We start from the raw sequence: 15443 nt of genomic DNA, 5'->3' as shown, positions 1-15443 counted from the left end.
GTGCTGGGTGTGTTGGGGTGTCTGTGCTGGGTGTGTTGGGTTGTCTGTGCTGGATGTGGAGATGTGGGGGTGTCTGTGCTGGGTATGGGTGTGTTGGGGTGTCTGTGCTGGGTGTGGAGATGTGGGGGTGTCTGTGCTGGGTGTGGGGGTGTCTGTGCTGGATGTGGAGATGTGGGGGTGTCTGTGCTGGGTGTGTTGGGGTGTCTGTGCTGGGTGTGTTGGGGTGTCTGTGCTGGGTGTGTTGGGGTGTCTGTGCTGGGTGTGGGTGTGCCTGTGCTGGGTGTGGAGATGTGGGGGTGTCTGTGCTGGGTGTGTTGGGGTGTGGGTGTGCCTGTGCTGGATGTGGAGATGTGGGGGTGTCTGTGCTGGGTGTGGAGATGTGGGGGTGTCTGTGCTGGGTGTGTTGGGGTGTCTGTGCTGGGTGTGGAGATGTGGGGGTGTCTGTGCTGGGTGTGTTGGGGTGTCTGTGCTGGGTGTGTTGGGGTGTCTGTGCTGGGTGTGTGGCTGTGCCTGTGCGGCAGCATGAGGGGCATACCCACCAGGTTGTTTACATCTGGCTGTGATTGAGGACACAATCAGATTTGCTCTTTCGTTCTGATGAAATGTTTACCTCATTCCTCTTTGTGCAGGTGCTGCACGATGATCTGAGGTTTATCTTTTTCAGGTTTCCAGCATCCACACTATCTTGGTAACTATTTCTGTTAAGCAGTCTCCCACTCCTTTCTGCAAAGGGCTCCATGCCCACTGTGCTCAGAGAAACGGAGAGTTGCTTCCTCTTCCTTACACCTGCCCGCTAACACTGAGACCACCACATTCAGAGGAGAATGGATTGTGGGGGTGATAGGAACAGAAATGAACCTGCACCCACCAACCTCTCTCTAAACCTCTCTGCTCACAGCAATCATTCTGTCTGATAATCTGGGCGCTACCTTTCATCAGGGAATAACGTCCAAATTATCACCTGTCAAATGATGTGCAGCGATAATGGACTTCATCAAGTTTGGAGTCAGAAAGCTGATAAATGCCCCAAATCACCAGAAGAGCTTCGAGAAATATTCATTCATCTCTCCCACTTTCCTTTCAATAAGGTCAGCTGAAAGCAGTCAAGGCAATCTATCAGGATGTCATTCTGTGAAGTGTTGGATTCAGGTAAAAAAGCTGCATCAAATAACATAGCCGACGTCGTCTTGTCAGACTGCCACTGCAAGTTTACACAGGAGTTCAGGAGCGAGGGGAATGAGAATTGATCACCTTTATTGCACATAGCACTGCCACACTGCCACTGCTTTCTCATCAAAGGCAGGTGCCTCCGCTGCTAACAATTCTGAAAGCAGATTTAAGCCTGGATTTATCAACTGGCCTGCAATGCATTCCAGAGTGTGAACACTTTATTGGTTGCCCAGTTTTGCCTGATGGAAACACTGCTGAAAAGTGAGTGGGAATAAGTAGGAGAAACAAGAGAGAGAAAAAAAAGCGACAACTGTCAAAGAAGCTGAACACGGCAGAGTTCCATTCTCCATGACTGAAAAAGACCACGAGGGAACCCGATAGCGATCTTAATACAATACAGTGAGAGTTGACAGGGCTGATGTAGAGAAGGTAGTTCCAGTCATGGGGGTGGATCAAAACTACAGGCCTTCAGTATAAGGCAGTCTAATAAATCAAAGGAAGAATTCAGGAGAAACTCATTTAGCTAGAGAATCATGAAAATGCAGAACTTGCTATCACAAGGAATGGTTATGGATTATTAACTAAGCAGTAGTTAAGGAAAAGCTAGATAAACTGAGTGAGAACACTATAGGATATGCTGATTGGTTGCAATGTATTGTCTAATTGAGAGTGCCAGGCCCACCCCTAATTGCTCCTGAGAAGCTGGTGGTGAGATGCCTTCAGGACAGCGTGGAACCTGTCCTGGAATGTTGGTGATGGATGGAGGGCCAGAGGAGTATGCAGTGGATAAACATATGGATGATAATGGAATAGTGTAGGTTCGATGGGCTTCAGATTGGTTTCACAGGCTGCAGCAACATTGAGGGCCGAAGGGCCTGTACTGCGCTGTAATGTTCTATGTTCTATGCAGTAGGCTGGAGGTACCAGATAGCCGCTGTGCCCCTCATGGTGGGAATTATTGCTGTCTGGCTTCTACCCGGAGGGTGGGAGAATGGGAAGCTCCACATCAGTAAGGCCAGTGACATAATAACGATGTTGACTCATGATAATGGCCCTCTCACTGCTCACTGGTGAGAATCCCATCTCACTGCTCAACCCTCGGCTGGAGAATGGGCCATTTTGTTATCAATGTGACGGAGCTCCTTGCTGGCCACATCAACTGGTTTTCCCAACTTTCTCACCACTGCTCAGGGACTGGGCAGATTCTGCCCATTGACTGGAAACAGCTGGCCCAGTATCAGGAGACTTCCAAAACGTACTGTGTCGAATTCAGTGAGAGGAATATCCTGCCTTTAAACCGCTCCTTCATCATTGCAAAACACCCAAAGCCCTTCAAGTGAGTCTTAACAGACATGTTACTAGCAAGTAAAGACAGGGAGGGGAAGGGGTAAAGCACCAAAATCCTAATTAAAGAGTTGGATTGTAATTGAGCCCTAAAGGAAGCAGAGGAGATGGAGGTGGTGGAAAGTTGCAAGGTGTTTGGGTGGGAATTCCAAAGTGTGGGCCCCCGAGACATCGGAAAGCAGAACCACTGGCAATGGAGTGTGGCAGGAGGGAATGTAACAGAGGCAAGGGTTTTCTTCTTCATTTACTTGCTGGCGAGGCCTGCATTTACATGGCAGGGAAGGACAGCCCTTTACTTCCCAAAAGGACATTCATCAACCAGATGCAATTTTCCCAACAATCGACAATGGATTTATAGTCATCATCAGACTCATATTTCCAGATTTTTATTGAATGTAAATTCCACCATCTGCCATGACAGGATTCGAACTCAGGTCTTTGGATTAACAGTTCAGTGATAATACCATTAGGCCAGCACCTCCCCTAATTTGGGTATATGTAAACAATTCAACCATTTAATCCTAACTCTATCCACCCTTCCTGGTTCTATAACCATTACGATCTTTGCCAAACTAAAATCAAGCAAAAGTGCGGCACACTGGCTCAGTGATTAGCACTGCCGCCTCACAGCACCAGGGTCCCAGGTTCAATTCCAGCCTTGGGCAACTGTCTGTGTGGAGTTTGCACATTCTCCCCGTGTCTGCGTGGGTTTTCTCCCACAGTCCAAAGGTGTGCAGGTTAGGTGAATTGGCCATGCTAAATCGCCCATATTGTCCAGGGATGTGTAGATTAGGTGCATTAGTCAGGGGAAATGTAAAGTAAAAGGAATGGGAAATGGGTCTGGGTGGGATACTCTTCAGAGGGTCGGTGTGGACTTGTTGGGCCAAATGTCCTCTTTCTACACTGTAGGATTCTATGAATGAATCCAATACAAACAAAGTGCTGGAGAAACTCAGCAGGTCTGGCAGAATCTGCATAGAAACAGAGTTAATGTTTCGAGTCTGATGTGACTCTTGTTCAGATCTCTGCTAAACATGAGTGCTTTGTGGTTAGCAGTCTTTGAGAGTCATTGACTGAGCAACCCAAAAACACAATGAAGATACTAACTGTGGGTAGTAATCAGGGTGTTCACATGAAATGGATAGCTCAGAGTACAGGAGACCTTCAGAGGCTGAATATAACAGCAGCACAGCAAGCTGGAGTTGGGGAGCCATCAGAACTGCTCTGGAAAATCATTTACTCTGTCTGTCAATTATCCAAAGATCTGATCGAGTATTTAGACACTCAAAACTTGCTTAACAGATGAGACCTGGAATCCTGTGAGGAAACCCCAGGATTCAACACTTTCAATCAACTCATCTCCAGCTGTATTCCCCTGTGGGATGTACAAGGTGCTGTCAGATTCCTAGCCAATAAATAGAACAAATTCTTTTGCTCATTGATGTTGACACTTGAATTTATTTTAGAGCTGGAGGGACTTTTTGTTCTAGCTGAGGCTGGAGGTGACAGTGCTGGACTGTTGCTCAGGCTCTGGGGGGAAGCTTTGCCTAGTGCCAAAGCTGCTGTGTAAATGTCACTGGTGCGGGGGGTGGGGAATGTGTGTGTGTAGGGGGCTGACCTCCTGCTTTAACAGTTAATTCCCACGCTCTCATCTGTGTTCTGGGTATGGAGTTGAGACGATGGTTGGGCACAGTCGCATAATGTTGGTTTACTTGGGGGTCAGTGACCAGGCAATGCCAGGGATATTGTTTAATACCCAGGAGTTACTGTGCAGTAATGAAGATGTAGTTACAATTGAGATGTTAAAGTGGGACAGCAATGATGTTAGGATGGTTTTGTGATGAGGTTAGGGTGGCATAGTCATGGAATTACATTTGGAAATGATGAAATTAAGGGAGCCAGGGTGTGGTATAACAATTCATGTACAGTGGTGTGACAACACTGTCTCCTTACCTGCAGCGCAGCCACAAACTGGATGGTGCTGACCAGAGCTAGGGCCGAGCCCTTGGGAAAGTTGAATCGAACTGTGTCAACAAAATGCGCACTGTCAATTTTGATATCGACAAACACGTAGAGCATCTTTATTCCTGCTGTGGAGTCAATCGGTACTGAAAGCAAGAAGAACAAAGACAGATGAGCCCAGTGGGAAAGGTTGGAAGAAAAATCGATGGCCACATGCACCATCACAGAGGCCATCACTCAAGGTTTGTTGCTCTTTGTTTTAAGGTCCGGCCTACCTTCAAAGGCTTTGCTGCCAGAGGCAGTGTGACAGGGAAGCTGAGGTAGGAACCAGCGCTGCCCCCCCTTTCCTCCTTGCTCAAAGTGACTCAAACAAGCACGCATCCCTCACCTTCTCAGTGAGGGAATGTCGCAATTCCGATCGGCACAAGGATGGCCAGCCTGAACTGCTGTCAATTCCTTTAATCATTGTTGGGTGGAGGTGGGAGACAGAAACCAGATCTGCTGTTGGGGAGAGTTCAGAGGAGGGAACAGGAGCCTGAAATCACGGTGCACAGAGGGGAGTGGAAACCCCCTAAAGATCTCCCCAGAAGGAGGTTCAAGCTAGCTCAGATGGAACTTTCAGACCAGAGATGGCTGGATTGTTGCTCGGTGTTAAACATAAATGAACAAATGAATGGAGGAATTGGCCAGTGGGGCTGAATGGCCTCCTCCAGCTCCTACATTCCCTCTCCTTTGGTTTACTGGTTTCCTCTCCCCCTTATGTTGCCAGTCCATACTTACTGCCCCACACTGCACAGGACCTCCCAGCAAACCCGGTCTCCCTCTCACGCTATTGCCATTGTGTTATATTACACCATCCAAGCAAGATCCCACAGTATTGCTGGAGCAGCATTCCCTGCTCATCCCTGAATGTTCTGAACATGGTGGTGTTGAGCTGCCTTTTTTGGACCACTGTGGACCATTTGATGTATGTACACCCACAATATCCTGGAAGGAATTCTGGGAATTTTACCCGGTAACACTGAAGGATAAGTGATACATTTCCAAATCAGGATGGTGAGTAGCTTGGAAGGGAACTTGAAGGTGGTGGTGTTCCAATATATCTGCTGCCCTTATCCTTCCAGGTGGAAGTGGTTATGGGTTTGAAAGGTGCTGCCGAAGGAGGCTGGTTGAGTTGATGCAGTGCATCTTGTAGATGGTACAGACTGCTGCTACTAAGCACCGGTGGGTGGAGAGAGTCAACGTCAAAGATGGTGGACTAGGGGGCTAGCCAATCAGACTGTTTTTGCCCTGGATGGTGTCAAGCTTCTTGAATGTTGTTGGAGCTGCACCCATCCAGGCAAGTGGAGAGTATTCCATCACACTCCTGACTTGTGCCTTATGAACAGGCCCCAGGGAGTTGGGAAGTGAATTATTTGCTGCATGGTCCCCAGCCTCTGACCTGCTTTTCTTGAACCCTAGCGTCTACATGAGAGGAGGGGGTGTAAATTTGGTGATGGAGTGGGCTTTAATAACATTCTGTAAACTAAGGAGAAGCCCAAAGATGTCACAGGAGCAGAAACTGAGTGCAGCTCAGGAGTCAGCATTATTCAATCCTCTGGCTAAATAAACATTAGGTCGATTTGACCTTTGCAATTCAATAAGTTTCACACTAATGGAGTGTGAACAAAAAAAATACTCCAACAAATCGTTTTCGATTCACCTTAAAAAATGACAACTTCAGCCAAGTGCATCCATTGGTTGAAGGCACACAGAACGAGTAGCATAATTCATGAAGAATTAAACACACACACACACACTCTCTCTCTCTCACACACACACACACACACACACACACACACACATATCCTTGGAAAATAGATTTTGTTCTGAGACACAGGAAGACATGTTAGGACAGGTGAACAAAGACATGGTCAAAAAAGAATCCTTTGTAAAGAGGAGAGAAAGAGGCAGAGAGATTGAGGAGGGCAATTGCTGAAAACATGACTGCAAATACAGAGTGAAGAACATTGGGTATGTTGTGGGGCTGCTAAAAGTCCTCAGCCACCAGCCAAGAGCAAGTTAAACTTCTGTGCCAACAAAGTAAAGGGTATCACACACTCCTGAAACAAACTAAAGAATGAGCGGGAATGTTGGTGTGCACATGTGAAAAGAAAAGTTGGAAACAAAGTCGACATCTTCAGAGGGAGGGAGAGAGAGAGTAAACAACAAAGACTTGCCTTTATGTAACACCTTCAATGTATTAACCATCCTAATGCATTTCACATGAGCATTGTAAGGGAATATTCTAATCAGTAGTTTGACAAGAGGCTATTAGGATGAGTGACCAAAGGCTCAGGTAACTTTTAAAAGAGAGACTGAGCTTAATTCCATTGTCATCTGATGTCTAGGAACACTGTGCGACTTGCTGCCAAGGCTCTCAAGGTACTGTGCTAAAGCGAGATTATATTTCCCCACAGTGACCCTAACTGATGGCCCAAAAAGTTGGCCCAGGACCCCGACCCTGGCTGTGATCTGGTCAATGGAAGGATAGCTCCCAGGGACTGCGAGGGGACAAGATGCAGGAACAGAACCAGGCTCACAGCATTGCAGCTCAATAAAACTTTGGACATTCAACTAAGGTCACCCAACAGCTCATCGAGGTAATGAATCTTGCAGAGGGCTGGGTTTTAGCTACATCATTCATCGCAGGAGAGCGATCTGGTGAGTGAGACTTGCTCCAAGGTCTAATACAGTACACACATTGCTGAAAAGTAACTCTAACTGCATGTAGGGACTTAATGGTTCAGCTAATCAATGCTGGAAAACGTCATGGGTCCCATTAACTCCTCAGTGCTACATTAGTAAACCAACATGATAGTGCCAGGATACAAATCAATGCCGAGCCCAAGTCGAGTACAGAGTTGAAAGAGATGAGCCTGAAGAAATGTTTGGAGTTGGAAGTACCTCATATGGAAGGATGATGCATTCTAACGCTGGCAGCAGTGAAGCTCCAGAGTATTTGGATTGTGAGCTTGTGTTGGAGGTATACCAAGTGGCATTTTTAAAACAAAGTTCTTTCATGGGATGTGGGCATCAGTGGCTGCATTAGCATTTACTGCCCATCTCTAATTGCCCTGCAGAAGATGGTGGTGAGCTGCTTTCCTGAACCACTGCACTCCATGTGGTATAGAGACCCTCACAGGGCTGTCAGGAAGGGCATTCCAAGATTTTGACCTGGCAACAGTGAAGGCATGATGGTAAATTTCCAAGTCCCAATGATGTGGACTTGGAGGGGAACTCACAGGTTTCCACATATTTGCTGCCTTTGTCCTTCTAGGTGGCAGAGGTTATGAGCTTGCCAGGTGCTGTGGAAGGGTCCTTGGTGAGGTCGTGCACAGTATCTTGTTGATGGTACACAGTGCTGCCACTCTGCGCTGATGGAGGAAGGAATGGTTATTTAACTGGTCGATGGGGTGCTGATCAGGCATGGGACTGCTTTTGATTTGGATGTCAAGCTGTTCACATGTTGGAGACATTGGAGCTGAGAACATCATGACATGTGGAGAGTAATCAATCACACTCCTGACTTGTGGATGACACAGAGGCTTTGGAGGGAGTTACTTGCAGCTCTTGAAGCCACAGTATACAGTACATACAAAACATTACACAGGTATGACTGGTCCACTTCATTTCAGTTTTGTGGTATCCTCCATGTCCCACACCATGTAGCCACGGACTGGGGGAGGGGAGGAGAAGATTATCAGAGGATCATGTGTCCTCAGTGGCTATTAGTATGGCTTTGGATTCAAATCCTACTCCAGGAACCGAAGCACATCAACCAGGCTGACAAGTCCACGTGCAGTACAGAGAGGGTGCTGCACTGCCAGAGGTGCCACTTTCACATGAAACATTAAACCTCATCTCAGCTGCAGGTCATAGATCACACAGCTCCATGAGTTCAAAGAAGAGTATTCGCAGTGTCTTGCGGCTATTTATCTCTCAACCAACACCACTTAGAAAAACCCTGGTACTGCTACTGAGATGGTGGTGCACATCAATTAGCTGCTGCCCTTCTTGCCACTGCACAGTGACTATAGTTTCAAAGTTAATTAACTGATTGTAATGCACTGTTTGCTTGTCAGGAGGGTAGTGCAAGGCACTATATAAATGCACTGCTGGCTCCTGACAACTGCTCATGCTTCGAGGGTTTAGTCTGGGGGAGGCGGCGGGAGCGGGGAGGAGAACAACAATGGGAGGGAGTGTCAGATTTGAGACACTCACTTGCACTGTGGGACCCAACTCCAACAGGATATGCAGAAACCCTGTCTGAACACATCTTCACCTTGGCTGCTGAGAAAGCTCAAGAGAGAGAGACAAGGATTCATAATCCACCCCACTGACCACCTCAGCCTGCACTCACTCTGAAGCTAATACAGCAGCGGTCACTCTAAGTTAGTCGAACATCCCCAGATCCCCAACGTATTTATATTTTAAGTTAGAAAGAAAAAGGAAGAGCTTCAAACTGTGTGTTCCAGTGTAAACGAGATGAAGTTCAGGAATGCAGGCTGGACGAGGTCAGTAGCATTGCAAGGCAGCTGGTCACCTCTGCCAGCCTGCCGGCGCCAGCTAAAGAAACACTCTTGGAAACTGTCTGAGCTGAACTGAAGGACACCACAAAAAGCAGCTAACAGGCCACAGGGGTCCCTCCCCTCCCCCGCAGCCAGCTCCTCATCCCCCCCCCTCCCCCCCGTCCCATCCCACTTTCTGCCCCTTATGTTTCTGCTGATTTATGACAGGAATTAAAACAGAAATCCTGCGAGAGACAAAGACTGCTGGACAAGAAAATTGCGACTGTCTATGAGAAAATATTCCTCTCAAAGGTCCTGTGTCCCCCAAGGAATCTTGAAAATTACAATCAGTGCCAGCTCCTCAACCGAAGTTACCTACTTGAAATTGCATTCCCAGGGACCTTCCTGCACTCTTCCTTTGTAAACACTTGTCCATTTGATCGGTTGTTTGCTTTCTGCCTCAATCGGCACTTGTGGCAAATAATCCCCATGGCAACAATAACTTACACCTCAAAAACACCTTAAACATAATCATTTGTCTCCAGGCGTTTCATAGGGGCATTACTAAAGAAAATGCTATACCAAGGGGAGCAATGGTGTGGCTTAATGGTAATGTCACTGGACTAGTAATCCACAGGCTCAGGAATATTGCTTTGAGGAAATAAGACAAGGCAGCAGTTCTGGTCACCCTGCTACAGGAAGGATATCGTTAAAGTGGAAAGGGTTCAAAAAAGATTTACCAAGATGTTGCCAGGAATGGAGGATTTGAGTTATAAAAATAGCCTGGCACTGTTTTCCCTGGAGTGGGGGAAGCTGAGGGGTGACCTTATAGAGGTTTTTACAATCATGATGGTCATGGATAAGGTGAATACCAAAAGGTCCTTTCTCTAGAGTGGGAGTTCAAAATAACAAGCCATATTTTAAAACTGAGAGGAGAATTTTATTATAAAAAAGGACATGAAAGGCAACTTTTTTTTTTACAGAGAGTAGTTATTGTGTGGAATGAACTGCCAAAGGAAGTATGGATGCAGGTACTGTTACAACATTTAAATGACATTTGGAAAAGTACATGAATAGGAGAAAGTGAGGACTGCAGATGCTAGAGATCAGAGTCGAGAGTGTGGTGCTGGAAAAGCACAGCAGGTCAGGCAGCATCTGAGGAGCAGGAGAATCAACGTTTAAGGCATAAGCCCGTCATTAGGAATGAGCCATTCCTGATGAAGGGTTTATGCTTGAAACATCAATTCTCCTGCTCCTTGGATGCTGCCTGACTGGCTGTGCTTTTCCAGCACCACACTCTCGACTAAGTACATGAATAGGAAAGGTTTGGAGGGATATGGGCTAAATACAGGCAGGTGGGACTGGTTTAGTTTGGGAACACGGTCAGAGTGGACTGGTTGCACTGAAGGGTCTATTTCCGTACAGTATGACTCTACGACTCTGTAATTGTGGATGCTGGAGATCTGAAACAAACACAGAAATTGCTGGAGAAACTCAGCAGTTTTGGCAGCATCTGTGGAGAGAGAAACAGAGTTTTGAGTCCAGTAAGCCTTCGTTGGAATAGTTCTGACATTCAGTTCTGGTGAAGGGTCACAGGACTCGAAACAACAACTCTGTTTTCCTTTCTACCATCTGTTTTTATTGCTGTGAGATCGTGGCTTCAAATCTTAATGTGTGACTGTGATAGAACTTAAATTCACTTCATAACAAAAGGCTAGCCTCAGTGATGGTAGTTGTGTCAATGATTATCATAAAAAACCCAGTTGGTTCACGAAAGCCCTTTCACCCATCAGGGAAGGAAATTTGTCCTTTCCTGGCCTGATCTACATGTGACTTCAGATCCACAGCAACGCGTAACCCATCTCCTGATAAAACTGCTTTGCCTGAGGGGCAATTAGGGATGGGCAACAAATGTTGGTCTTGCTCGCAATGCCCATATCCCATGAAAGAATAAAATTAAAGTCAGATGGAGATAAAAGGTCAGATGGTCAAAATGTTAGGTTTTGGGTTAGGGTTTTAAATGAGGACAGAACGCTGGAAGGCTTAGGGAGGGAATTCCAGTTAGTGGTGGAGAGATTAAAATTGGGAATCCACAATAATTGAAGGAGATTGCAAGAGACCGGCATTGGGGTGTGGGGGGCGGTAGGGGGAAATAGAGATCTGGAAGGGAATAGGGAGGGGCAAGGCCAGGGAGGCATTTGGAAACAAGGTGGGAATTTGAAATTTCATGCTCTCATAATTCTACCAGTGAAAAAAAAATCTTCTAACTTCCGCTTTAATTCTTTCAGTGAGAATTTTCAGACTGTGTCGTAACTTGGTGTCAATTTGCCAACAAGCGGAAACAAGATTTCACTGCCTCTGAATCGGAAAGTCTCTGATAAATACCTCCCTTAACCCTCTCTTGTACCATTTGATAAGATAAACAAAACACACTCAATTTTTAAAGCTGCAACTGTAACTATAAATGTCAGCTCCAGTGCGTCACCTTTGTGTGAGGCAACTGCGCATTGTGCAAAAACCTGATGCTCCATCTTTCCTCAAAAGATGGGGTGTTGGCATGGAAACAAGACACTTGGTGGTGCTGACGTAAAACAGCACGATCGCTCATGCGGTGACATCATTACTGCTGCGGTGACATGTATTTTGCTGCTTTTAGTTAACCAGATGTGTAAAACTTAAAATGCCACTGATCAAACTAACAGGGCAGTACACGAGCCCTTGTAAAGTGCTTGTCCACCAGGGGTAACATCAAGAAATTAAAGCAGCCTGTAGTTTGCATTTATCATAGAACACAGAATCCTTAGTGTGGAAACAGGCCATTCAGCCCTACACACTGATTCTCCAAAGAGTCACCCACCCAGACCCATTCCCCCACATTTACTGCTAAGTAATGACCTAACCTACACATCACTGAGCACTATGGGCAATTTTAGCATGAACAATTCACCTAACCTGCACAGCTTTGGATTGTGGGAGGAAACTGGAGCTGCCATTAATATAATGAAATGTGTGTCACAACATGTCTACCCTTCTGATAAGCCTAACATTTCTTTATTCTTTCATGGGATGTAAACATTGCTGGAATGACCAGCATTTATTGCTCATGCCTAATTGCCCAGAGGACAGACAAGAATCAACCATATTGCTGTGGGTCTGGAGTCACATGTAGGACAGACCAGGTAAGGTCTTCCCTTCATTACTCAGGCCTTTGAGAATAAGAGTTGGGACATTATATTGAGATTATACAGGACGTTGATGAGGCCTGTTATGGAGGACAGTGCATAGTTCAGGTCTCCCTGTTATGGGGAGGATATTATTAAGCTAGAGGGGGTTTAAAAGAGATTTACCAGGATGTTGCTGGGTATGGAGGGTTCAAGTTATAAAGAGAGGCTTGATAGGCTGGGACTCTTTATACAAGAGTGTAGGAGGTTGAGAGGTGACCTTATAGAGGTCTATAAAATAATGATGGCTATGGATAACGTGAACAACAGGTCTCTTTTTCAAGGACATTTGGATAAGTACATAAATAATAAATGTTTGGAGGGATATGGGCCAAAAACAGGTAGGCGGGACTAGTTTGGTTTGGGATTATGGTTGGCATAGACTGGTTGGTCCGAAGGCTCTCATTTCCCATACTGTATGACTATGACCCTATAATGGGATTAGTGAAACAGTTGCGTCTTCATATCAACTGATGACGGTTGTCAGAAACAATAAGCTTAGCTTTCAATTTCAGATTTTATATTAAGTTTTAAGATTTATTTTAAATTTCATCAGCTATTGTGACAGGATTTGAAGCCATGCCCTCACAGTACCACCTGAATTACCCGTTCAGTGGGATTGCCACTATGCCATCATCTCCACCCACAGCTAGTGGTCAGCATGAGAGAATCTCCTGGCCAGTCATGCTCAATGTGGAATGATGCCCCTCAGGCTTATGCATAACAGGCTGATGATCCTCTCCAGGAAGATCTAGCGATGGAAACAGACCTAAGCATGAGAAGAATAAGAAAGAAGAATAATGGAGTGAGATGCCCTTAATGTGCTTTGTGACAGTGTAACCAGACAGATTCAACATCCCAGCACATGAGGAGATATTCAGACAATTGACCAAGGTAAAAGCAATGGGATTGAAATAGAGAGAGGAAGGAACTAATGGATTACCTTTATTTATCACAAGGGGAGGTAAATACTAAAGCAGGGAGACTATGCTTGTGTTGTACAGGGCATTGGTGGGATCATTATCAGGATTACTGCACACAGTATAAGTTTGCTTACTGAAGAAAGAATGCAAGTGTGTTGCAACCACTCAAACAAGTGGACTAATACCTGGAATGGAGGGAGGAGAGGTTGGATGGGTTGAACTTGTCTCCACTGGAGTTCAGAAGAGTAAGAGGCAACTTGACTGAAACAGATAAGGTCCTGAGGGCTGGTGGCAGGGTGGATGTGGAAAGGATGTTCCCTCCAGAACTAGACTTCGCTGTTTTAAAATGAGGGGTCCCCTTATTCACATGCCTGTGGGTTCAGGCAGGGAAGTCTAGATTTAAAACTCTAGGCTGTTATGAATATGGGGGGATAGCCAAGAGACTGGAATTGAAGCAGTACTACGATTTACAATCAGACTGTGCAGCTCCTGCTCATGCCATCTCTATGTTAATTTGAGCCTCACTTTCACAGTAATCCTTCTAGGTTGAGAATCTTGGGGGAAGGAAGAAAATTTCCAATAAAATGCAACATCTGCCAATGGCTTAGCTAATTTACCTGGTGATAGGTGAAACCGCAAAGTCTCCAGCACAGCCACAACTGATTCCTAATCACCAATTTCACAGTGGGAGAGCACAGCGGGAGTGGTGGAAACGCCAATACAGTGCGTTCTGATATAACGCGTGTTTCATCAATACAAATTGGCTGTAACTCGACTGATGAATTGTAGATGCTGTTGGGATTAACGCGAACTTTCTACTGACTGAACAGGTATAGCGATTTCCGATAGCAATCTTCGACAGTGGTTTCCCACAGCACGATTTTGTATAGCAATCTTCTACAGCGCGATTTTCTACAGTGGCTTCCCATAGCACAATTTTGTGTAGCTTGAGGTTGTAGAGGAACGCAACTGTTGTGTTAAAACAGAATGATCTGTTTTAACTATGAGAGAAGCCAGCATCAGGCTTCTCTGACAGCCAGCCACAGTGCCCCTTCCCTGACACGAGGGTTGGATCAGGTTCGACCTTTAATGGTCAATGCCCCATTCTCTACCAATCTGTCTAATGAGCCAGCAGCACTCATCATCAAGGCACCCCCAGCCACTGAAGAGGTGTCTGGGGGTAACTCAGCAGAATGTTACAAAAACTCTAAGGGTTAAGTTATGGGAAGCACTGTCATAAACTGCACTTGCGTGTTCAGGAACTACAGAAGGTTAAAGAGTGATCTAATGAAGGGTTTTAAGGATCTTGAACAGAATTGATAGTGTTGGTGACTAATGGGGTACATGGTGACGAACCAACATCAAAGCAGCACCAGGCCATTCAGGGGAAAAGGCAGAAAAGAAAACATTTCTTTCTGCAAAAGCTGGTGAAAGGCGAGTCATCTTTTCCACGAAAAGCAGGCGATACCTACGCAATTTAGAATTAAGAGGGGAGATTGATAGGTTTTTGTGGTATGAGCATAAATTCTAAAATGGTGGACTGAGAGTAGTGTGGATCATGCAGCTGCTCTTGAGATTGAGGCTTATTTCTAGATTTATTTCTACATTTCTTACAGTTATTACATTTCATTAGTAAACCCTTAGAGGGATATGGGCTTTGCACAGGCAGGTGGGACTAGTTTAGTTAGGGATTATAGTCAGTATGGACTGGTTGGATGAAGGATCTGTTTCCATGCTGTATGACTGTATAAATGGATACAGAACACAGGCAGACTGACCAAGTTCTGGTATAGATTAGACTTGAGGGGCTGAATGACCTCTTCTTCTGATCCTTTCTAAACTGTAACCAATGGGCATTCAGGGAGGGGTTGTGGGCGTAGGATGCATGAAGGGGAGGGAAAAGAACAGTGCTGAAATGTTTAAATCATTGGCATAAAAATGAAAGCCAAGTGTTTGTCAGGAACCATAGCCGTGTGTGTGTGTGTGTGTGTGTGTGTGTGTGTGTGTGTGTGTGTGTGTGTGTGTGTGTGTGTGTGTGTGTACACTCTACACGCAGCATTCGCTGTTTGCCAAGAATGAGGTTGAGAGGGTGGCTCTGTAATGTTTAGAGAAAGTTCTGCAGGAACTCCAAATGCCTCCCGACATTTGAACCTGCACTTTATGCCTCACTCTGTTTTGCAAATACTGAAGACCTTTATTTGAAAATTGCTGTTGCAAATGAATACTTGAAAATCATCCCAGAACCCACAGATATTCAAAAATTTGATACAAAA

At 45.6% G+C, this 15443-nt stretch overlaps 1 protein-coding gene across 2 annotated transcripts in view; it reads right to left on the bottom strand.

The window, feature by feature from the left end:
• Nucleotides 1-15443, bottom strand: part of dph1 (diphthamide biosynthesis 1) — a 600464-nt gene that overhangs the window by 273444 nt on the left and 311577 nt on the right. For both annotated transcript variants that reach the window (XM_072589988.1, XM_072589987.1), the window contains exon 5: nucleotides 4468-4622. In XM_072589988.1, the coding sequence (XP_072446089.1) occupies nucleotides 4468-4622 (155 nt within the window). The remainder of the gene's footprint in view (nucleotides 1-4467; nucleotides 4623-15443) is intronic.

This window comes from Chiloscyllium punctatum, chromosome 19, assembly GCF_047496795.1.
Source record: "Chiloscyllium punctatum isolate Juve2018m chromosome 19, sChiPun1.3, whole genome shotgun sequence".
NCBI lineage: Eukaryota > Metazoa > Chordata > Chondrichthyes > Orectolobiformes > Hemiscylliidae > Chiloscyllium > Chiloscyllium punctatum.
Note: the sequence above shows the minus strand (reverse complement) of the source record. Positions and strands in the feature narration are given on the sequence as shown.